We start from the raw sequence: 23,945 nt of genomic DNA on the forward strand, positions 1-23,945 counted from the left end.
CTTCATGGCATTCCCCCTAGTCCTTGTATTGTCTGAGATAGTAAATAACTGATTTACATTTATCTGTTCAAATCCTTTCATGATTTTGTAGACCTCTATCATATCCCCTCTCAGCCCTCTCTTCTATAAGCTGAACAGCCCAAATCTCTTTAGCCTTTCCACATAGGGGAGCTGTTCCATCCCCTTTATCATTTTGGTCGCCCTTCTTCATACTTTCTCCGTTGCAGCTATAACGTTTTTGAGATGTGGAGACCAGAATTGCACACAGTATTCAAGGTGTGATCTCACATGAAGTGATACAAAGGCATTATGACATCTACCATTTTATTTGCCATTCGCTTTCTAATAATTCCTAACATTGTTTGCTTTTTTGACCGCCACAGCACACTGAGCCGACAGTTTAAATGTATTATCCACTATGACTCCAAGATCTCTTTCCTGGATGCTAACACCTAATATGGAGCCTAACATCATGTAACCTGTAGCAAGGGTTATTTTTTCCCTATATGCATCACCTTGCATTTGTCCACATTAAATTTCTTCTGCCTTTGAACACCCAACCTTTCAGCCTCACAAGGTCCTCCTGCAGTTTATCACAATCTGCTTGAGATTTAACTACTCTGCAAAATTTTGTGTCATCCGCAAATTTGATCACTCATCATACCCCTTTCCAGATCATTTATAAATATATTAAAAAATATAGATCCCTGAGGTACTTCATTGTTTTATTTTATTATTTATTTATTTATTTAAGTTTTTTATATACCAACATTCAAGACGATAGTAGATCAGATAATTATATAAATATAACAACATTGTAAGAGGAAAAAAACATTGTTTTCCTTTTTTCACTGTTAAAACAGACCATTTAATCTTACTCTGTTTCCTGCTTTTTAACCAATTTGTAATCCACAAAAGCACATCGCTTCCTACCCCACGACTTTTTACTTTTCATGTGAGACTTTGTCGAATGCCTTCTGAAAATCCAAATATACCACATCTGCTGCTTCACCTTTGTCCCACTGTTTATTCACCCCTTCAAAAAAATGTAGATTTGTGAGGCAAGACTTTCCTTGGGTGAATCCATGCTGGGTGTGTCCCATTAAACCATGTCTGTCTAAATGTTCTGTGATTTATTTATTTATTTATTTATTTATTTATTTAAGGGTTTTTATATACCGCAGTACGTAGATAAATACATCACCGCGGTTTACATTTAACAATAACTTAGCAACAGGCTTTTTATTCTTTATAAAAGTTTCCACAATTTTTTCCAGCACTGAACTCAGGCTCACTGGTCTATAGTTTCCTGGATTACCCCTGGAACGCTTTCTAAATATTGGGGTTACATTGGTCATGTTCCTGACTTCAGATACAACAGATGATTTTAATGATAGGATACAAATTAATTGTAATAGGTCTGAAATTTCATTTTTGAGTTCTTTCAGAACCCTGGGATGTATACCATCTGGTCCAGGTGATTTACTACTTTTCAGTTTGTCAATCTGACCTACTATATCTTCAGGCTCACTGTGATTTGGTTAGGTTCATCTGAATCGTCACCCTTGAAAACTGTCTCCAGAACTGGTATCTCCCCAACATTCTCTTCAGTAAACAAAGCAACAAAGAAGTTTAGTCTTTCACGATGGCCTTATCTTCCTTAAGTGCCCTTTTAAACCCCTCTATCATCTAACAGTCCAACTGAATCCCTCGCAGGCTTTCTGCTTCGGATATATTTTTAAAAGCTTTTATTGTGAGATTTTGCCTCTACGGCCAACTTCTTTTCAAATTCTCTCTTAGCCTGTCTTATCAATGTCTTATATTTAACTTGCCAATGCTTATGCTTTATTCTATTGTCTTCTGATGGATCCTTCTTTCAATTTTTGAATGAAAACCTTATGGCTAAAATAGCCTCTTTCGCCTCACTTTTTAACCATGCTGGCATGTAAATGTATATGTTCTGTTTCTGCTTTGGCTATAGCAGTCACTAATCCTGCATCCCAGCTTTCTATCCAACAATCTCAGGATTTGAGCTTGCAAGCATCTGACTCCCAAACAAACCAAATGCAGGCTGTTGTCTTATTTTTTTTTCTTCTAGGTTCTGATAGGAAAAACTCAAGTTATGATATTGCATGGTCACCAGCTAGCTGCAAACCATCACTATGCACTGGATTTAATTTGCCAGCGCTGCAACGAACTGAGGCACGTATCTGATATCCTGGGTGATGAAATCAGGAAGAAACATGGAAAGCTGAGCAAGACGCTCGAACTGCACATGCGACTTCAACAGGTAATTTAATGAAAGAAGACATCCTCAGCCTTCTCCTCTCCTGTCAGGATATCTGTAAGAAGACTGGACTGGAAATGTCAGTTGGAAGGGCTTGACTTGCAGTCTATGTATAACTTTGTTTTGTTTTTACCGCATTGCTTGCCTTTGGCTAGGCTTGAATTGAAAATAGAGCCCTCATGAGAAACTTGATATGGATTCAGAAAATGAGTAGAGTACAGCATGTTGAACTATTTAATGTTCAGTTCATAAAAACTTGGCTTTTGTTAGTGGAACCACTAGTTCTTCATTGCCTTATGCATAAAATGGGTGGGACAAAAGAAGTTTTCGGATTGGCAGAAAGTCTGGCTATACTGTTGTGCTTGAAGAGGAGGAGAATGAAGTTTGTCGCTGAGACTCTTAATGGTGAAACGCTTTAAAAAGCAAAAGGAGAATTGGTTAAATTGAATCACTCAAGTGGGTGTCATGCCTCCCTCCCGCCTTGGACAATTAAATGGCCTATATTGTAAAAATTTTCAAATGCCCACTTATATGAGTAAAGCACATTTTCACGTGTAAAACCTATTTTTAAGCACATAAATGCTTTTGAAAATCAGGTCCTAGTATCTTTTATCTTGAAGAAAATAAACTGGAGTAAAGTAATCACCATGTGAATTTCTGAAACACCAAAAACTGTTGACATTTGTTTAGAATTTTATTAAATCTATGTAATGGGAAGGCCAGGTGGGCCAAGAGGTCCTTATTGACAGATGACTATTATGTTATTACTATGTACCAATTAAAAGGGCCAGGTCTGGTGGAAGAGTATTGGGTGCCCTAGGCAAACTTAAGAACATAAGAACATAAGAAAATGCCATACTGGGTCAGACCAAGGGTCCATCAAGCCCAGCATCCTGTTTCCAACAGTGGCCAATCCAGGCCATAAGAACCTGGCAAGTACCCAAAAACTAAGTCTATTCCATGTAACCATTGCTAATGGCAGTGGCTATTCTCAGTGTGAACTTAATAGCAGGTAATGGACTTCTCCTCCAAGAACTTATCCTCTGCCTTGTGCCCTTTTCCCCTCCCCTCCACCCCGCCTGGCCCAGGCCCCAGCTCCGACCTAATTCTCTCAGACAGGCCCACCTATCTTACACACACTTAGGTTCCTTGTCTCATTTATACACGTACCCTTACACAGGCTCCCTCTCTCCCTCTTACTAACACCATTGCTCTCTCATACACACTCAATCCCTCTTACTCACACACACACACACACACCCCACACACACACAGGTGCCACTCGTGGCCCGCTGAGTCTCCTCTCGGCCACGAGCAGGATAGGCTCTGCTCATGGCCCCTATTCTTTGCCACCCCTAATGGCTGGCCCCCTAGGCGACTGCCTAGTTCACCTATTGGGATGCGGGAGGGAAGAGGAAAAAATGTAATTTCATTTTATGGGGGGCATTGGCTTTCCACAAATTTCATTTTACCTAATGTTTATTTCATTAAAAAGTGAAATAAACATTAAACCCCCCCCCCCCCCCAAAAAAAAATAAATAATGTGACCTCCCAAGCCTCCCATGCCCCCTAACCACCCCTTCCACCTGAAAAAATGATGGGGCCAGGATCCTCTCCAGCCCCCAATTACCAGGTCTGGAGGATCCAAAACTGAGGTCCAGGCCCAGGACAAAGCCTGGGCCTTGTGTAGGGCATAGAATAAGGTTGCAGTGACCTACCACTGCCTAGGCCTGGGCCTGGGCCTAGACAATGCAACCAGGCTTTGAGGACTGGTCCCGTGGCCTAGGCCCAGGCAAAAGGCATAGGTCTAGGCTGCAGTAAGTTGCCGTGACCTTAGCCTTACCAGGCTTCGAGGCCTAGACCTGATACCTGGGCCTCAGCGTGGACCCAGGCCCGACCTGAGACCTGACCTGGAGGATGTGTCCAGATGCCTGGACTTTGGACCTAGGCAAGGGTCTTGGCTCAATGCCTCGGCCCGGTCTGGAGAAAAGGTCCTGATACCGGGCCTCAGCCTCGACCCACGCCCGACATCAGGATCCAGCCTGGAGGCCGGGTACCAATGCCTGGACCTTGGCCTAAACTGAGACATCCATCTGGAGCCCCCGGGGCTGGTGTAACTAACATTGTTTACTTTATAGCATCACTAGCACTTTCGTTATTGTGTGTCTCCAGGTTCATGACTGTTGTGATGAAGGTGCATATCTCCTAGCAAATCAGCAAATGGATAAATTTCAGTGCAAGGAAGGTGCACAGAAGGCTCTTCAGGAAATAGAAAAATTCCTAGAAAATTCCATACTCAGCTCAAGTCACGATCCCCACGTTTTGCATTATGAATTTGAATCCATTTTAACTGCTGAGCTAAAGGTGAGAATTTATTTGTGTTTTGCAAAATAAATAAAATTTCAATTCAATTGTAGTCGTCTCAATTGGATTATTATAGTGTTTACTCTTTGCTAGCCAAGAGGAAGCAAGCAGCTTTCCTGCTTCCTCAGTCCTGCATGTAATCATATGTTAGCATCATTAAAGTGTCTCTCTGCTGATAAAATTAGCCAAGGGAACATGAAATGTTAATGTTGTGTATGTTTAGCAGTTATGCTGGTTTTGCTTGCTATGTGTCCAGTTTATAGGTCAAAATAACCTTTCTGTATCATCAAAGATCGGTTTGCCTCAAATATGTGATTAAGAAAAGTTTCCAACAGAAAGATATTCGTTGTACTTGCCGAATAAAAATATTGAAATCCTATTTTTAAAAATGCATCTCAGAGGGCTTGCATCTCAGTGAAAAACAAAATGATTCAAACTCCCTGTAAGCAGGATTTTGGATTTGTCCCCATGTTCAATCATATAACATATTAGCTTCGTTATAGGCTGCATGATGATCATTTTTTCCTTTTTGCAATATTCTGTTTTATTCTATTCTTAGGCTTATCTCTTGCATTATTCCCCCACAACGGGGCCCAAAGCAGTTTGAATCACATGAGATAAATGGCATCAATATGCCATAGTATAATATATACAAAAAATAAGCACAATCCCAAATGCAAGCCCACCCATCCCCCCTCTAACTTAAAGAATAGATTAAATGGATCTTGATAGTCTCTTTATATTATGAACATATAGAAAAAATGCTGCAAGCATGCCTTGACCATGATGTCTGCCTGAGTTAAGGTAAAAAAAACAAAACTCAGGCCTATATTTCACTCTCTACACTACATTTCAGTATAGTTAAAAACGTACAACTCAGTTTCATGGGAATCAATGTGGAAACAGGAGGGCCAGCACCACCATTTTTGAAGAGCATTGGGCAGGACAGGAGTGACTGGGCATCACTCCTGCCTTTTTGAACCATCGGACCACCAGGGAAAGGTTACGTGGAGGCCATAGAGTCCCCTGGTTCCCAGTTCTGCCTTTTTTTTTTTTTGTAAGGGGGAGGCCCAAGCAAGGCACCAGCAGGGTCTAGCTAGGCCCAACTGAGTAGTCCTTGACATGGATCTATTTATGAGAGTAGGAGGGCCCAGGGGGCCATAGCTGGGCCTGGCTTGAGCTTTGGGGCTTCTGTTGGAGCTGGAGGGATCAATGGGGCCTCCAGGAGACCCTTTTACATTTGTTTTGGTTTTAGGACATTTTTTGGCCAGTTAATGATTTTTTTGTTTTGGTTTGAGAAATGAATAAAACCAATAAAATGTTAAATAAGTGTAAAAACAAATTATTTTGTTTTTACTGCACATCCCTAGTGTGCACAACAACTGTCCTGAAGAGCACTATTGTAGCATTTCTTTGAAGCAGAAAAACGTCGCTTGCAGTATTTACTTCACATTTCCATCACAACACTGCACAGAGGATCTCATTCCCATCCACACTTAGCCAACAGAAATCTGTCTGAAGGATCTTGATCACATATATCCTCTTACTTAAGACTTGTTCCTAAAATATGGGTATCATACTGGTGCCAGAAAATGTGAATTACCACATCCTTCAGCAAGTGTGTGATGTGGTTATGAATTCTCTCTGGTAATATAACTAGCATTTAGTAGTAATATATGTGTCTTTACTGTGCCTAGTATCCTGGGGATCCATAGTACCATGGACGTATGCTATATGTTTAAGTAGATAAAATGGCGCCATGCCCGCGCCATTTTTAAAGATGGCGCTGGCCATCCAGTGCTCCTACCATGTGACAGGGGCCGGCCAATGGCACGGATACCCTGTCACATGGTAAGGGCAAAGGGCCATCGGCACCATTTTTATTAGCGCAGCCGACGGCCCGAGAGCGGGAGATTGCTCCCCGTGCCCCCACTGGACCACCAGGTAATTTAAAAACGTTTTTAGGGGGGTCGGGAGGGTGGGGGAGGCTAAGGAGTCAGTTTGAAAGGGTCAGGGTGGGTTTTTTGTTTATCAGATCGGGCGCAGCCGATAAACAAAAAAACAATCGGGCCGGACGATAAAAATTATAAGATTTGAATCGGAACCGGAACTGATTCCGGTTCCGATTCACATCTGTATAAAGCAGTGAATACAAGTTAAACTAGTCTCACAGTAGGCTAAGGCGAGATGCTATATTTGTTATGAGGGTTAATATAGGTGCTAAGGTTGACCAAAGCAATTTTTATATATCTTTATTTATAGATTTTCATATATACAATAATATCATTAATTGCATATTGAAATTACAAAGCAGTTTTTAAAAGGGAAGCAACAAAATCACAGATGAGAAGTAGCACAGACTCTTTAAAAGTGGATTTTTGCATGGGGAACTTTAGTAAATGTATAAAAATAGACAGTATGAAAATTTATCTTTCAGTCTTTAAGTTAAGAAACTTTAAAATTTCTGTCTTATATTTGAAAGTTGCTTTCAGCTTTGTTTTATGAGTTTCTGCTATGGAATGCTGGTGAAATAATAGATTATGATAAATATTGCTTTTAATTTGCTTGGCTGGTAAAAGCTATTGATTATGCACTGAATGATGCTTCAGTGTTTGGATCAGAATAAGTTTTTCATTGATTCTTGTTCATTGAAGGAAAATATTCATGGTTTGATTGTTTGCTTATTGCAGTCATGTACATTTACAGGCTCAAATACAAGCAGTAAACCTCAAGTTGGCGAATGTTCGTGGGATGTTTGAAGAACAGCAGACATGCCTTAGAAAACTTGCAGACAAACAAGTGAGGCCAGTGCAGCTTGTTGCACCTCGTCCAGAAAACTCACCCAGGTCTAAATCTCCACTATTCTCACCAAAGCATGGTAATTTACTATTTTCAATTAGTAGGACTGGTAAACATTCCTTATTATATATTAGTTTACAGTTAAAATCATTCAGATCACCATTTCCCCCCATTTGCCTGACCTGAATCATATGTAATTCCAGAGAAATGATTACCATTTAAAGGTTGTGAATGTTCTTACTTTACTTCTTCTACCTTTATGTATCTAAATAAATCAGGGCCCTTTTCTGCTGACCATCCATCAGAAACCCATGCAGGAATCATATTGACACATATAAAATATGAGAAGAATGTGAACAGATGACTCATGGACTTGGGGAAGGGCAAGGTCATGACTATAATGAAAAGTTCACATTTTTTATCTAAACATAAAATTTAAAACCGTAAGAAACAAATGCATAAGACCAACCATAAGAGACTAAATGCACAGTCGAATTCTTATGAATGGAAATTCCATGTGTGATGGGGAAGAGTATAGTGGTGGGGGTATACTGCCTTCCACCTGGCCATAATGAACAGACGGATGATGAAATGCTAACAGAGATTAGGCAAGCTAATAAATTTGGCAGGATAGTAATAATGGGAGATATCAATTACCACAGTATTGACTGGGTAAATGTAATGTCAAGATGTGCTAGGGAAGTAAAGTTTCTAGATGAATTAAATGACTGTTACATGGAGCAGTTGGTCTGGGAGCCAATGAGAGAGGGATTCATTTTAGACCTAATTCATAGTGGACTACAGGATTTAGTTCACGAGGTAGTGGTGGTGGGGCTGCTTGGCAACAGCGATCATAGTGCGATGAAATTTGACTTAATGACTGGGAGGAAATTAAGTAAATCTACAACTCTAGCATTAAACTTTCAAAAGGGAGACTGATAAAATGAAGAAAATAGAAAAAACTGAAAGGTGAAGTTACAGAGGTTAAAGGCCAAATTTTCAAAGGCCTATGTATGTAAAAACCGGGCTGGGCCTTGCGCATGCAGTGTGCATTTTATAATGGGCCCGGCCACGAGCGTAAACTCCGGTACGTGTACAAGTACCGGGACCTGAAAAAGGGGCGGGCTGGGGAGCGTGGTCTGGGTGGGAGGGGCGGAACAGAGGTCGGCTGGGACAGCGACCATTAGCCGCTGTCCTGGGGAAGTGTGCACTGGCAGGCGGCCAACATGCAGAAACTACTTCTGCTCCAGAGGAGCAGTAAGTAGTGAAATAAATAAATTTGAAGTAGGTAGGAGTTAGTGGTCAGGGTGGAGTGGGGAAAGGGAAGGAAGGTTAGGCAGGGGGTAGGAAAGTTCCCTCCCAGTTTGCTCCTTAATTGGGGGAGACCTGATTACGTTGCTCATATTAATGGAAAATTTGGTCCCCACTGTGCGCACTGCCCGAGCATGAGTGCGCGGCCATCAAATTTTATAACATGTGCGCGCCGGTGTGCGCTTATTATAAATCAACGCAGCAAGGAACCGCGAGCACATGGACGGCTGTGCGCTGCTTTGAATATCAACCCCTAAGTGTTTACATCAGGCATGGTCATTGCTTAAAAGTCATGTTAGAAGCCCGGCCCAGATGTATTCCATACATTAAAAAAAAAAAACAGTGGAAGGAAGGCCAAAGGTGAGGTAAAAGAGGCTATTTTAGCAAAAAGAGCTTCTTTCAAAAAAAAAAAATGGAAAAATAATCCAACTGAAGAAAATATGAACAAGCATAAGCATTGTCAAGTTAGATGTAAAACATTGATAAGGCAGGCGAAAAGAGAATTTGAAAAGAAGCTGGCCTTAGAGGCAGGGGCGGCTCAAGGTAATCTGCTGCCTGAGGTGAAGGTTGAAATGGCGCCCCACCCCATGGCTCAGTGCAGGTGAAATCACCAAGGGCCAGGGCAAGGGGAAGCCAATGGAGGGTGAAGTGACTTGCCCAAGGTCACAAGGAATGGCAATAGGATTTGAACCCTGGCTTCCCTTGTTTCCAGCCCACTGCTCTAACCACTCAGTTTTTGGGCCTGTTATTTTTTTTTTGTTCTCAGTCTTCAGCGTCCACACCAGGGGGCACCAGAGAAATGTTTAATGGGGCGGGGCAGCCAAAAGCCACCCCCATCCCCTGGGTCTAGAAATAGGACTCCTCCATTCCCTATTGCCTGCCTCCCACCCTTCTCCAGGATCTGCCCCCTGGGAGTGTGAGAGGTTGATGAATGGTGGGAGTCTGTGTGTGTGTGTGTGTGTGTGTGTGTGTGTGTGAGACACACACTCTCTTAGGGCTGATACAAGGGTATTAGATGCTCTAGGCAGACCTTTGAAATGTTGCCGCCTGAAGTGACTGCCTCACCCTGCCTCATTATAGAACCGCCACTGCTTAGAGGGAAAAACTCAGAATAAAAACTTTTTAAAATATATCCAAAGCAGAAATCTGATGAGGGAATTGGTTGGACTGTTAGATGATTTGAGGGGTTTCAGGGACACTTAAAGATAAGGCCATTGTGGAAAGACTGAATGAATTCTTTGCTTCGGCATTTACTGAAGAGGATGTTGGGGATAACTGTTTTCAATGGTGATGATTCAGAAGAACTGATACAAATCAATGTGAAGCTGGAAGATGTAAAAAGGCAGATTTGCAAATTAGAGAGTATCAAATCAGCTGGACCAGATAGTATAGACCACAGAATTTTGAAAGAAGTAAAAAATGATCTGTTACGGGTAAATTGTAACCTATCTTTGGGATCGTTCACTGTGCCTGAAGATTGGAGGATGGCCAATGTAACACATTCTTTAAAAAGAACTCCAGGGGTGATTTGGGAAACTATAGACCAGTGAGTCTGACTTCAGTGCTGGGAAAAAGTATAGAAACTTTTCTAAAGATCAAAATCACAGAGCATATAGAAAGACGTGGTTTATTGGGACACAGCCAAGGGAAGTCTTGCCTCATCAAATTACTACATTTGTTTCAAGGGGTTTATTTGGATTTTCAGAAGGTGTTTGACTCCTGAGAAAATTAAAATGTCACGGGATAGGAGGCAATGTCTTATTCTGGACTTCAAAGTGGTTAAAAGATAGGAAGCAGTGAGTCATTTTTCTCAGTAGAAAAGGGTAAACAGTGGAGTTGCCTCATGGATCTGTGCTGGGACTGCTGCTTTTTTATATATTATGATCTGGAAAAGGGAACCATGAGTGAAGTGATCAAACTTGCAGACAATACAAAATTATTCTGAGTTATTACTGTAAATTACAAGTGGATGGTGAAAAACTGCTGGAGGATCTTGCAAGACTGAAAGACTGGGCATTTAAATGTCAGATGAAATTTAATGCGGATAAGAGCAAAGTTATGGACATGGGGAAACGTAACCCATGTCCATATAGTTAAATGATGTTACGTTCCATATCAGGAGTTACTGCCCAGGAAAAGGGACCTGGGCATCATAGTGGACAATACTTTGAAATCTTCGATACAGTATGCAGCGGCGATCAAAAATGCAAACTGAATGTTAAGAATTATTAGGACAGAAAATGGAGAATACAATAGCAAATGCCATAAAGACCCTGATGGTGAGGCCACACTTGTTGCATTCAGTTCTGGTCACCACATCTCGAGAAAGATATATTTATTTATTTATTTATTATTTATTTAACAACTTTTAATATACCGACGTTCGTGAGGCACATCACGCCGGTTTACAAGTAACTCAGTTAAAGGAGGAAATTACAATGAACAGGGGGCCGGGGGATGGGAGCAGGCCAGTTGCATTGGAAACGATACAGAGAAGGGTGACCAAATGATAAAAAGGATGGAATGGCTTCCCTATTAGGATAGGTTAAAGAAGAGTCTGTTCAACCTGGAGAAGAGATTTCATAGCGAGGATATGATAGAGGTCTATAAAATCATGTGGAATAGAATGGGTAAATGTAAATTGACTATTTATGCTTTCAAAAAATACAAAAACTAGGCAGCACTCCATGAAGTTAGTATGTAGCACATTCAAAACAAATTGGAGAAAAGTCTTTTTCAGTCAATGCACAATTAAGCTCTGGAATTCATTACTGGATGTGGTTAAGGCAATTAGCGTAGCTGGATTTAAAAAAGGTTTGGACAAATTCTTGGAGGCAGTCAAATTATTTTTAACCAAGTAGACTTAAGTATTAGCCACTATTTATCACTGTGCAATAGTAGCATAGGATCTATTTACTTTTAGGGATCTTGCCAGGTTCTTGTGACCATGATTGGCCACTGTTGAAAGTAGGATACTCAGCTTAATGAATTGGTCTAATGTAGTATGTCAAGTTCTTATGTTCTTATTTGAACAAAGGAGAAAGAAGATCTAGAAATATGACCAAAAGAGGAAACAAAGATCCATAGGGCAGGTAAGTTAGTATGTTAAGGAACCTGACTAGTACTGCTGCTTAGAATCCTGGCCCCCTCGCCACCCTTTTGCTCAACTGTTCCAGAGCATCTTTTCTTCCGTTAACATCGTGAAGCCAAGATATCAAAGACTGCTCACCTCTTTTTCATGATTGCAATGTGCCACGCTCTGTCAAAAATACTCTTGGAAACGTCTGGCCCAGAAGTAATTAAAAGAACTACTTTACTTGTTTCTTTTTTCTCTGAAGCTGATTTAAGCAAAATGTTGGGGGCATCTTTTCAAAATTTAAATGTGGACTTTTTGGGACAAAAAGTGAGAACTTTTCCTGATCTTTCTTGGCCCTCAGAAACATCATCTTGTCTTTGGGATTCTCATTTGTTTTACATTATCCTTGTAAGTGTTTTATTAAGTAGATCAATTAAAATCTTTTATAGAGGCTTGCAAGTTGTTAACATCATCTCCTACTCCCATAAAGGAGAATTTTAAAAGGCTGGAATGAGCCAAAACTGGGAGATACGCAAATATATTGGGCTGGCCTCTGCCAAGAGGATTTTAAAAGCTGCCTGGATACACGTGTATCTCCCGCTGCATACACAAATAAAAAGTTCCAAAAAAAAAAAGGGCAGTGTGTGAGTGATCTGGGCGGGGCATGGGCATTCTTGGATTTCAATTTCAAATTTGTGCATAAATACTTGCGGACAGGCGTGCGCTGGGGGTCCTCTGCCACGTAACTTTACTTCTGCTATGCAGTAATAAAATAAAGATATATAGATTGATCAGTGGAGTTTTAAGGGTCAGGGCTAACAGGGGTGAAGGGCACCTATTAAGCTAGGGGAGTTTGGAAGTCCTATCACTTACCTGGGTGAACTGGGAAACCTGGTAATGGTGCATGTGTCTATTAAAATCCCCCATTTACGTGATAGAAGCGGCGTTTGCACGCATAGGCCTGGGTCCGCTTAAAATTGAGCGCACGTGTGCATGGTCAGGTTATTTTATAACAGGCGCGTACATGTGTGCATATATTATAAAATGGCGGTGTCACTGGGCATGGGTCGACACGTGCGCACACATTATCAGAAAATAGTTCTTCACAGAGAGGGTGGTGAATGCCTGCCTTGCCCTTCCGGAGTAAGTGGTGAAAACCAAAACAGTGAAAGAATTCAAAAGGGCATGGGATAAATATTGTGGATCCCTAAATGCTAAAGGATGGAGTAACTTGCTGGTGCAGCAGTTCCTACCCTTAACCAATAAGCCTTGATACTGTTGATGCAACTCAAACATTGCTCTCTGCTTCAACGGGAAAAGGGGAATTGATTCATGCAGCGACTATTGAGGGCCCCAACCTTTATGGTATGGGAAACAGATAAGCATGGGGTAACCTATAAGGCACAGCAGATGTTACCATAAGCTTACTGGGCAGATAGGATGGACCATTTGGTCGTTTTCTGCCGTCATTTCTATATTTCTATTATTCTATGTTTAAAGGTTACCATCATAGGGAACCAGTAGATTCTTGTATTTGATAATAGCAGAAATATCACAATCTGAGGGCACAGGTAGTCTGTAAGGAGTTCTTGAGGAGGAATGGATCTTCTATTCACAGGAAAAAGAGAGAGATTTTGTGGATTTATTTCTAGGTCAATAAGAACATAAGATATGCCATACTGGGTCAGACCAAGGGTCCATCAAGCCCAGTATTCTGTTTCCAACAGTGGCCAATCCAAATCGCAAGTACCTGGCAAATACCTAAGTCCAAAATCATCTCAAGGAGATGAGTAAAACAGGTGTCTTTCAGGTACTATGAGTTGTAAGGAGCAGAAGGACGAACAAACTACTGGAGAGGTAAGAAAGATTCGGTCCTTCCTTACCAGATTGACTTAAAAAGACTATCCTGTATCAATTGGGAGGGATCTTACAAACTACCCTTCATAGAATTGGAAAGAAGATAAAAATAAATAATTAGAATTGGCTTGGCACATCAATATAAATTGAAAGAGAAAAGGTCACACATTTATTCAACATAAGATATGCCATACTGGGTCAGACCAAGGGTCCATCAAGCCCAGTATTCTGTCTCCAACATTGACCAATCCAAGTCACAAGTACCTGGCAAGTACCCAAACATTAAATAGATCCCATGCTACTAATGCTGGCAACAAGCAGTGGCTATTCCCTATTGATTAACAGCAGTTTATGGACTTCACCAGGAACGTTTCCAAACCTTTTTTAAACCCAACTACACTAAGGGGTGGATTTTAAGAGCCCTGCTCGCGTAAATCCGCCTGGATTTACGCGAGCAGGGCTTGCGCGCCGGTGCGCCTATTTTACATAGGCCTGCCGGCGCACGCAGAGCCCCGGGACTCGCGTAAGTCCCGGGGTTTTCCGAGGGGGGCATGTCGGGGGCGTGTCGGGGGCGGGGCCGAGCGGCGCGCCGTTTTCGGGGAGGGACGCGGCGTTTCAGGGGCGGGCCCGGGGACGTGGTTTCAGCACGGGGCGGTCCGGGGGCGTGGCCGCGACCTCCGGAACCGCCCCCGGGTTGCGTCTAGGCGCAGAGGGAGAAGTAAATCCCCCGCTGGCGCGCGGGGATTTACTTCTCCCTCTGGGAGGCGTAAATCCCCCAACAAAGGTAGGGGGGGGTTTAGACAGGGCCGGGGGGGTGGGTTAGGTAGAGGAAGGGAGGGGAAGGTGAGGGGAGGGCGTTAGCGAATTCCCTCCGAGGCCGCTCCGATTTCGGAGCGGCCTCGGAGGGAACGGAGGTAGGCTGCGCGGCTCGGCGCGCGACGGCTACACGAAATCGGTAGCCTTGCGTGCGCCGATCCAGGATTTTAGCAGATACGCGCGGCTACGCGCGTATCTACTAAAATCCAGCGTACTTTTGTTTGCGCCTGATGCGCCTACAAAAGTACGCGAGGGCACCCTTTTTGAAAATCTACCCCTAATTGTCTTAACCACATCTCTGGCAATGAATTTCAGAGTTTGATTGTGCACTGAATGAAAAATAATTTTCTTAGATTTGTTTTAAATGTGCTACTTACTAACTTCATGGAGTGCCCCTAGTCCTTGTATTATCTAAAAGAACAAATAATCACTTCACATTTAACCATTCAAGTCCTTTCATTATTCTGTAGACCTCTATCAAATCCCCTGAGCCGTCTCTTCGCCAAGCAGAACAGCCCTAAACTCTTTAGCCTTTCCTCATCAGGAAGCTGTTTTGGTCGCCCTTCTCTGTACTTTCTCCAATGCAACTATATCTTTTCTGAGATGTGGAGACCAGAACTGCACACAGTATTCAATGGCAATCTAACTATTGAGAGATACAAAGGAATTATGACATCCTCTTCCTAATAATTCATAACATTGTTTGCTTTTTTGACTGCTGCAGCATACTGAGCTGATGATATCAACTTAATATCCACTATGATGCCAAGATCTTTTTCCTGGGCATCACAGTGGATAACTCCACTATGGAACCTAACATCATGTAACTACAGCATGGGTTATTTTTCCCTATATGCATCACCTTGCACTTGTCCACAATTTATTTCATCTGCCATAAGGATGTCCAATCTTCCGGTCTTGCAAAGTCCTCCTGCAATTTATCACAATCCGATTGTGATTTAAGTACTTTGAATGATTTTGTGTCATCTGCAAATCTGATCACCTCACTCTTCATACCACTTTCTAGATAATCTATATAAATAAAAATGTAAATGTTCGTTTGTTCAAAATCTTAAATCTCCGAAAGTTCTTCACCGATTGCTTTGAAATTTTGACACAACGTTGCATTCGAATACGCGCGTGTTTTTATATACCTCTATTATATAGCTGTGACACCTGCGACAGGTAAAAACATGCTTTTTGGGAAAAACAGCGCCATTTATTTATTTATTTATTTAACACTTTTTTATACCGGCATTCGTAGGACACATCATGTCAGTTTACAAGTAACTGAGAAAGGAAATTACAATGAACAAGGGAAGGGCTAACTGGGTAATATGCGAAATACAAAGGAGGAGAGTCAAAGAGCAGAATTACAACTTTTTGCATTCAAGTTAGGGTTAAATATGCAAAAGAAATTATAAACAAAGTTAACGAGGCATGTACACTTGAGAAATTAGCATATGAGGGCTTATTTACAGTATGAGGAGGCAAGTGTACATATGTATAGTTAAATGCTAGTGAGGGGGGTCGTAAAAGCAACACATGCTATCTACAATATAAATGGGCTCTGACAGACCGCAAATGTGCAGTAGAGAGCAGTTCCTCCGTGCATGTGCGGACCATAGAGCTCTGCACTATGTGCTGAGTGTCACAGAGGGGAGGAGGAAAGGGCAGACAAGTCGCCACTCCGAGAAACGGCTCAGCCCGTTCCTCCGCCGCTGGGGAAGGGGGGAGGGAGTAGGGCCTGCCAGTTGCACACAGGAGGAGGAAAGGGTAGAAGAGTCGCCGAGCCAGTTCGTCCCCCACCGGGGGGGGGAGGAGGGAGTTGGGACGGCCAGAGCAGAGCTAATGCGCATTGTGAAATTAAACCAGACTGAGCCACGGCAAGGTTGGCCTTGATGAATCTTTGGAAACCCCTTCCCAATGGAGGACTGACTTGTCCAGACTTGCAGAGATATAACTTAGTCTGCATGATGAGACACATAAGAGATTGGTTTCAAGGGAGCTCTCATTTCTCGCCTACTAAACATTTAGAACAGTGGTTAGCAGGGTACTCGCTATCCTCATGTATACAAGTGGAGGCATTCCAAGTTCCCACTCAATACCTTCAATACAAAATCCTTGCCTCCTGTAGACGGGCTTGGAAATTCCCTATGCAACTTGCTTAACCTTCAGTCATTAATATCTCCCCTACTCAATATCTGCAGAAACCCTCAATTCATTCCGGGAAGGGAAAACCAGATTTTTAAAGTATGGGCAAGGAAAGGTCTGACTCGCCTTAGTCAACTAATGGCACCCGACTCAGGCATAATACTTAGCTTTCATAATTTACAAACCACATACGACTTACCCAACTCAGACTTCTATGCATATTTGCAATTATGGCATTACATTCAATCAGAGAAGTTTAATTATTTTCCACTGATGGGGATGTGCCAGCTTGAGGAGCTTTTTTTGGGGAAAGGCGCGGACAAATTCACTTGTAATAAATTTACTAAACTGTTGTCATCTTACAAGAAAGCCACAAACTTCAAAGAATGGAAACGGAGATGGGCTAAGAACCCTGACTTACTCTTAACTTCTGAAGATGTAAAATACTGTTTCGAACACTTACACGAGGTATCTGATAATATTTTAATGCGTGAAGTGCAGTTCAAATTTTTATGGCAGCTATATTATTCCAAGGTCCCAGCCTTTCAGGCCAAGATGAGCTCCTCTCCAAAATGTCTTAAATGTACTTGTGACTCCAGTGATGTTTTGCATGGTTTTTGGTCATGTATAAAAATTGAAATGTTCTGGGCACGGATACAGGAGCACTGTTCCTCTATACTACAAAGAGAGATCTCAAAAGACTCCAAGACATGGCTGTTCGGGCTAAGTGTTTCGGGTCAAGACACTATTGATCAGTACCAAATGGCCTTGGTAAACAGATCCAGTTTAGTTGCTAAACAAACTATTTTGTCTGTTTGGCTATCCCCGGATCCCCCCTCCTTTGATCATTGGCTGAATCTTTTAACTCAAGAATACACATCGGCTCGAGTTGCCTCTTCAAAGAAACGTGGAGGGATCATGAAAATTTAGACTCCTTACGTCTTAAAACAATCCCTGGATTTTCAGCAACAACTTCTCTCGCTGTGTGGAAAACCTTATCGGTACTACCAGGTCCAAGATCTGGTGGCCCATAAGGAAAGAAGGACCCAAGCAACCCACTACATCACTAGCCCACAGGGGGTATGAAGGAAGCCTAGAAGTAAAAAGCACTTTTCCGAAAGGCTGGAAACCAATCATTGACTATTGTCTATTAACTATCAACCAGTGAACCCGATCTGGTAACGTCTTTTTTGACCAAACATGGTGAGAAAGGTATAGGAGTAGGATGGGAGGGGACGGGGGAAGGGGGGGGGTATATAGGACACAGGACAAATACATGTCAACCGAATGGACTCATTACGACTGTTTAAGACTATATAATTTTGTGCCTATAAATATGTGCTAGAGCTAGGTATATATCTGCCTGAAATTGCAACCTCAGGTTTACACTTTTATGTTTTGCTCTTTCACCTAAACATGTTAGTACCTGAGCATAGACCAAATACTATTGTTATGTATTTCTCTTTGCACATAATTGGTTGTACACTATGACTTGTAAACAGTTACAACATCTGTCAATAGTTGTGTAAGCATGCATAAAAAAAAAATAAAATCAAGAAAAAAAAATAAGAAAGTTATCCTCTGTCTGTATTTGCACATACCTCTATTCTGGTAGTGAATGCACATTCATTCCAGACTCTTTGCTGCGTGGATTCATTCTGTGAGGAGAGTAAGGAGTGATTTTCACACAAGTCCTGGAGTAACTAATGCCACCTATGAATGGAGGTTCACTCCAGGTTAGTTCCTTCAGGTCTAACTGTCTTAAATGTAAGTGAATGGAGTTTTGAAGTCAATTCCTAGACTAAGGTTTGAACATAAGTGGAAACTAATACGTATTTATAGTGTTTATTTTGCTGAGGCTTTTCTCTCAGTCTGTGTCTATGAGTAAATACCTTGATGAATCAGACACTTATAGGTGAATTTTCAAAGGAGTTCTGCATATAAATGTAACATACTATCATAGCAATTTTCAAAAGCCATTTACCTGCATTAAGTGCACTTAATGCATGTAAAACCTATTAAACATTCAATGGCATATATTATAGCAATTTTCAAAAGTCCCTTACACAGATAAATTGCATTTACATAGATATCTCAGTTTTAAGTGTGTAAATGCTTTTGAAAATCAAGCCCTTAATCTCCAAATAGTTTTCCAGAGTGAAAATAAGAGGGAGTAAAGACAGACCTGAGTATTGGATTAATTAATCCAGGAATAGAAGGGTCTGTTTGTGAAACAATATTTATCTAATGCCTTTTTTGGTTATTTGGCTATGTTGTTTTCCTAATTCAGATCTAAAGATCATTCTAATTAAATAGATAAAAACACTATAAATTACATGTTTGTTTTAGCAACATTTGGATAGTACCAGAGCAGATTTTCTGTGCCTTTTTCCTTGTCAATTTTACTGTACCTGTGTTTGGTTTATTTTATTGTGTTTATATTGTTCCTGTTACAATTGTCCGTTGGCTTGATACTCAGAACACCAGAGATGTCAAGTCTTCCATTCTCTAATGCCACAAACGGGTATGGGTTTCAGGATAGCCAAGTTATGCAAACTAACTTGGTTTTTAGGTCAAATGCATGCTACTATATCTCATTACTACTCATCGTGGAAATCCTGAAAACCAGAGTTTTGCCAGCATTGCAGTGCTCTGTTAAGATTTCTCTGTTTACCTGCAGTGATGCCATGGGTGACAGTTTCAATGCCAGGGGGATCTTATTAGGTGAGTCTCTGACCCATGCAGGGACTGGAAAAACAAATACTTCCTCTCATTCTATTCTGATGCATCAACCTACCATGTGATCCTTAAATTTCATCAGAAGCGATAAAGCAAAAGGGCATAATTTACTAAGGGATAAATTAAAAAACCCCTGAATGCACGTCCATGTGCACACAGTCACCGGCACATGGACATGGCGATTTTATAACATGTGCATGTTATAAAATACAATTCCCGCAGCGATTTGATCGGGCCTACACCAGTTCCCTCCCAGTCCACTCTAATTAAGGAGCGGACTTGGAGGGAACTTTCCTATCCCCCTTCCTACTCTGCCTCCCTAATCTCCTCTCCTCCCCGACCCCTAAAACCCCTTTTCCTACTTTTTTTATTTTGGAACATTTCATCTGATGAAGCAAGTTCCATCGGCGCGTGCTTCCCCAGGACAGGGCCTAATAGCCACTGTCCTGGTCGGCCCCCAGGCCGCTCCTTTTTCAAAGAGCCTGGCACTTCCACGCATAGCGGGGGATATGTGCGTGGCCGGGTGGTTTTTAAAATGCGCTGGGTGCTCGCACGGCCCAGCCACGCCCATATCCCCCGGTTTTGCGCATAGCAGGCCATTTTAAAATTTGGGCTTTTTGTGCTATTCTGAGTTTATGGGGGAAAAAAGCGTAGGGAATCAGGCCCAAGATTTGCAAGAAGGGCCACAAAGATAAACCTCCCCGCCTGCATAAAGAAAATCAAGCCCTTTAGGAAGCATGCCAGCTGCCAAGGGCTCAAAGATATTCGATGTGTAGAACACAGAAACCTGAAAGCTGTAATCAAATTAAGACATGTCAATGAGCAGAGGCAGGCTTTCTATTATGCTGCTTTCTAGCATCTCTTGCCTTCTTCTTTTCAAGAAGACATTTGATCCCAGAGATGATTTCATTGTATTGTCCAAATGTGGCTATTGCTCACTGCAGCAGTCTGTGTTCCTGTTTGCTTGACTTTTGCAAACCACCTGCTGTGCTCAGAGGAGACCTTGAATGGCTCACTTCAGCTTTCAAAAGCGTATCCCATGGAGCTAGCTCTCCTGGTAATAGGGCTGTAATTCTTCTTGACCACCATCAATCAGGACAATACTAGATGCAATAAGTACTGAATGAAGACTGTATTGTATTGACCCTAGTCTAGGAAATGACCCCTTGCCAACCACTACTTCATTCTCCCTTGAAATCAATCTAGCTGTTTGTCATTCCAGATATCTCCTCAAGAAATTGCAAAGCACCCATACTTGTCTTCCCTGAGGTCAAATAATTGTGTGCACAGAAATGATGATATTGGTTTGATGCAATGTGATTGCTGATAAAAATAAATAAATAAGTTTCACATTTAATATCCCTTGTGCAAACCCACAGTTTTTTGTCTTTGAATTGAATTGAATTGTAATGGCAGAAAAGTTTATGAATAGCAAATGAGAATGCTTTATTTTCTAATTTCTAATGTAATAATCTTTCTTCAGATTTTATTAGCATGAGTGTATGCTGTTAGATATAAGATGATTCTTTCTCTTTACATCTTTCCAGTATAGTGATTTAATGCTGGCCCTGCTTCAGTCTTAAGGTGTTGGATGAGATTTGGGCTAAAGGAAATTTGTGTGTGTTTTATTTGCATTGTAATCAAAGTGGTCTCCTCACTTAATCCACCTGGTCTAGTTGTGGCCACTCGTGGTTTCATTGTGCTAATACAAAGCCTTTAATTTGCTTTCGGTTTATTTTAGCTATATGGTTTCTCGGTCTGAATAAAATAGATTGTAAGTGCCTAGGAGTAGGGACTGTCCATTACGTGTCTCTATAGAGCATTGTGTACATCTGGGATGTGCTATGCAAACATGATAATAGTAATAATTAAAATGATAAAGCATTTAAAATGTGTCTGAATAGAACAGGATCATTTTGGTAGGATTTACACTTGTACATTTTTGCATTTTAGGTGTGGACTTTAATTCAGGCTTGAAGTTTTCTTTTGACATTTCTTTACCTGGTAAAAAATCACCAAGAAAAATGCAAAGTTCCCGGAAGGTAACAGTCTCTACTATACAGTTTTGTAAAAAAAAAAAGAATAAAAGAAGATTTTGTGACCTTCTAGAATATGTCAGCATCTACACAATTAAATCTTAATATATTCACAGCTAATACCTTTCTTGCTTCTAGTATATGATGTGGTTTTTACTCTGTTGCCAACAATATCCATGTTTCATGATGTTGGCAAAGCACCACAGCTAAAGGGTAGTATTCATAAATAGGTCCAGATCAGTCCTTAAGAATGATTTTAACAGTGCTACAGTGTGGTCACAAAACTATTTTAGAGGCTCGTAAATGAGTTTATCATAATTTTACTTTTTGTTTAACTTGCTGAAGAGCTATACTGTGGAAACAACCATAAGCACTTAGGGATCTATTTACTAAGTTGCAATAACACATTAATGTGTGCTAAATGTCAAAACTGACATTCAACATGCATTAAAAATCTGTTATCATGTTTACTGGTAATGTTCACACAAGTGATTCCAATCCCTCAGAAAATAAATCAGGTGTACGCACACCAAATTAACGAGCTGTGTTGCATGCAGTGAAGGGACCAATCATTACCTGAGTGAAGTGAATAAATTATTACTAAGTGCTGGAAGCTGTCAGAGCTAGCGGAACTTATTATTCAGCAGTGTGGGAGCAGGAAACAGCCTCTCTTGCTGCATTCTGTTTTAGGGACAGTTACGAGGGGTATATGGGCTTAGGAGATGGGGAGTTTCGGCAAAATCTTTGTAAAGGTATAGGTTGGGGGCAGGATCAGTGCTGCTCCCCACCAGACAATTTTAAATGATATTGGAAGATGGAAGGGGGGGGGGGGGGATCCAGCTTGTTACAAGGTGTTCATTTATTGGGAGAGGGGGCCAATATGCAAACATATATAGGCAGACCTTGGTCATTCACTATTATTGATTGATATTGGTGGGTGAGGGGGACTTGGCCACTGCTCAGCAGCTAGGTTTTAGTTGTTTGTTTTTTTTTTGGAGGGGGGGGACTGGTATTTGTGAATATTCAGTAAGCTGGTGAGTGACAGTTACCCAGAGCATATTCAGTGGCACTTTTAAATGGATAGTTGCAGCTGAATATTGAACTGAGGTTATGTGGGTAACTTTATCCAAATAACTTACTGCTCACTGGCTTACTAAATAGTAACTAGTATTTAAAAAAAAAAAATAATAATTTGAACACAATTTGTATTTTTTTTTTTGTGTTGCAGATTGAAGTGATGCATGATTATCAAAGAAAACGAAATTCCTTACAGCCATTTATTTCAGATAGCGAAGACACCTTGGATATTCTAAAAGGGTATGAATCTGTGGCTCTCTTTGTAATATCATCTTGATATCCATGATATCCTGGCATAAAAATTCATGATAAATGTCAGAAAACATAGAGGTTTAGATTTCAAAGTGATCTTGCTGCCTAACTTTGTATCTGATGTCCAACTTTATCTCGTTTGCCCCTTCAGGTAATTATCAGTAATAGAGTGATAACCCTAAGCGATGAGGTTAAAACCCTAGGGTGTCATTAGATTAACTTTCCATGGTTTAGAAGAAGAGGGGCCGGATCAGTCTTTGAGGATGTAGGACAATTAGAGCTTAGAGGGATCGTGCAGAGCTGTAATCCACCTATGTGTTGTTTAGATGGTTCAATCCACCTATGTGTTGTTTAGATCCTTGGCCTTCATATTTGATAAGAAAATCTTCTGGATGATTTGTTGGTAGGTTTACAATTGATAGTGAATTGTTCCCTGAATACAGGAGCTTTTCCAGGGTTACTGAAGAAAATTACAATACACCCCTATTTTAAAAAAGGTGTGTGGAGACAGGGAATTATGTACGAATTAACGGCTGGTAGTAAATACTTTTTTTGGCCAAAGTGTTAGAAAAGACAGTTACAATACGGTTGTCCATATATTTGGAGGTAAATGGCATTTTAGACGAGAGTCAGTCAGGTTTTCGTACTGGTTACAGTACTGGTAACAGTTACGTTTCACTTCCCCACGAATACAACGAATATGGCCTTTATGTTGTGGATTGCCAATATGTTGCAAACGAATGCACACCCCTAGAAACCACCACCTCTGCTAACAGCCGGACATGCGTTTGCTAGGGTGAAAGGAGATTTTCCTAAAGCATGAGAAGGAACAGAAGCTTTTGCCATTTGCAGTGGGGTCTAATCAGCTTGTTCCTTCTGGGGCAGTACAACACCTATTTAACCATGACTACTAAGACCTCCAGTGATCAGGACATAGCAAGAAAAAGGAACTTGAGTGAGAATTCAGTGGAGCCCCTCCTGTACACATTAGAGATGTGCTTCGTTTTTTTCTACTGGGTCGTTTTTTGGCTCGGATACTTCGTGGTAAAATTCGGGTTTTCTCATTTAGTTTTTTGAAAAACGAAACGAGGAAACCCGAAACCGGCCCAAAAAACGAAGCGGGAAACGAAGCTAAAAAAAAACCCACCCCCAAGCATTTAAATTCATTTTATTACAT

General features: G+C 41.2%; 1 protein-coding gene across 4 annotated transcripts in view; it reads left to right on the forward strand.

The window, feature by feature from the left end:
• Nucleotides 1-23,945, forward strand: part of MCF2 (MCF.2 cell line derived transforming sequence) — a 169,690-nt gene that overhangs the window by 74,554 nt on the left and 71,191 nt on the right. For all 4 annotated transcript variants that reach the window (XM_029607776.1, XM_029607775.1, XM_029607773.1 and 1 more), the window contains 5 exons: nt 2,099-2,290; nt 4,460-4,651; nt 7,358-7,529; nt 21,357-21,445; nt 22,668-22,756. In XM_029607776.1, the coding sequence (XP_029463636.1) occupies nt 2,099-2,290; nt 4,460-4,651; nt 7,358-7,529; nt 21,357-21,445; nt 22,668-22,756 (734 nt within the window). The remainder of the gene's footprint in view (nt 1-2,098; nt 2,291-4,459; nt 4,652-7,357; nt 7,530-21,356; nt 21,446-22,667; nt 22,757-23,945) is intronic.

Source organism: Rhinatrema bivittatum, chromosome 6, assembly GCF_901001135.1.
Source record: "Rhinatrema bivittatum chromosome 6, aRhiBiv1.1, whole genome shotgun sequence".
In the NCBI taxonomy this organism is placed as follows: Eukaryota; Metazoa; Chordata; class Amphibia; order Gymnophiona; family Rhinatrematidae; genus Rhinatrema; species Rhinatrema bivittatum.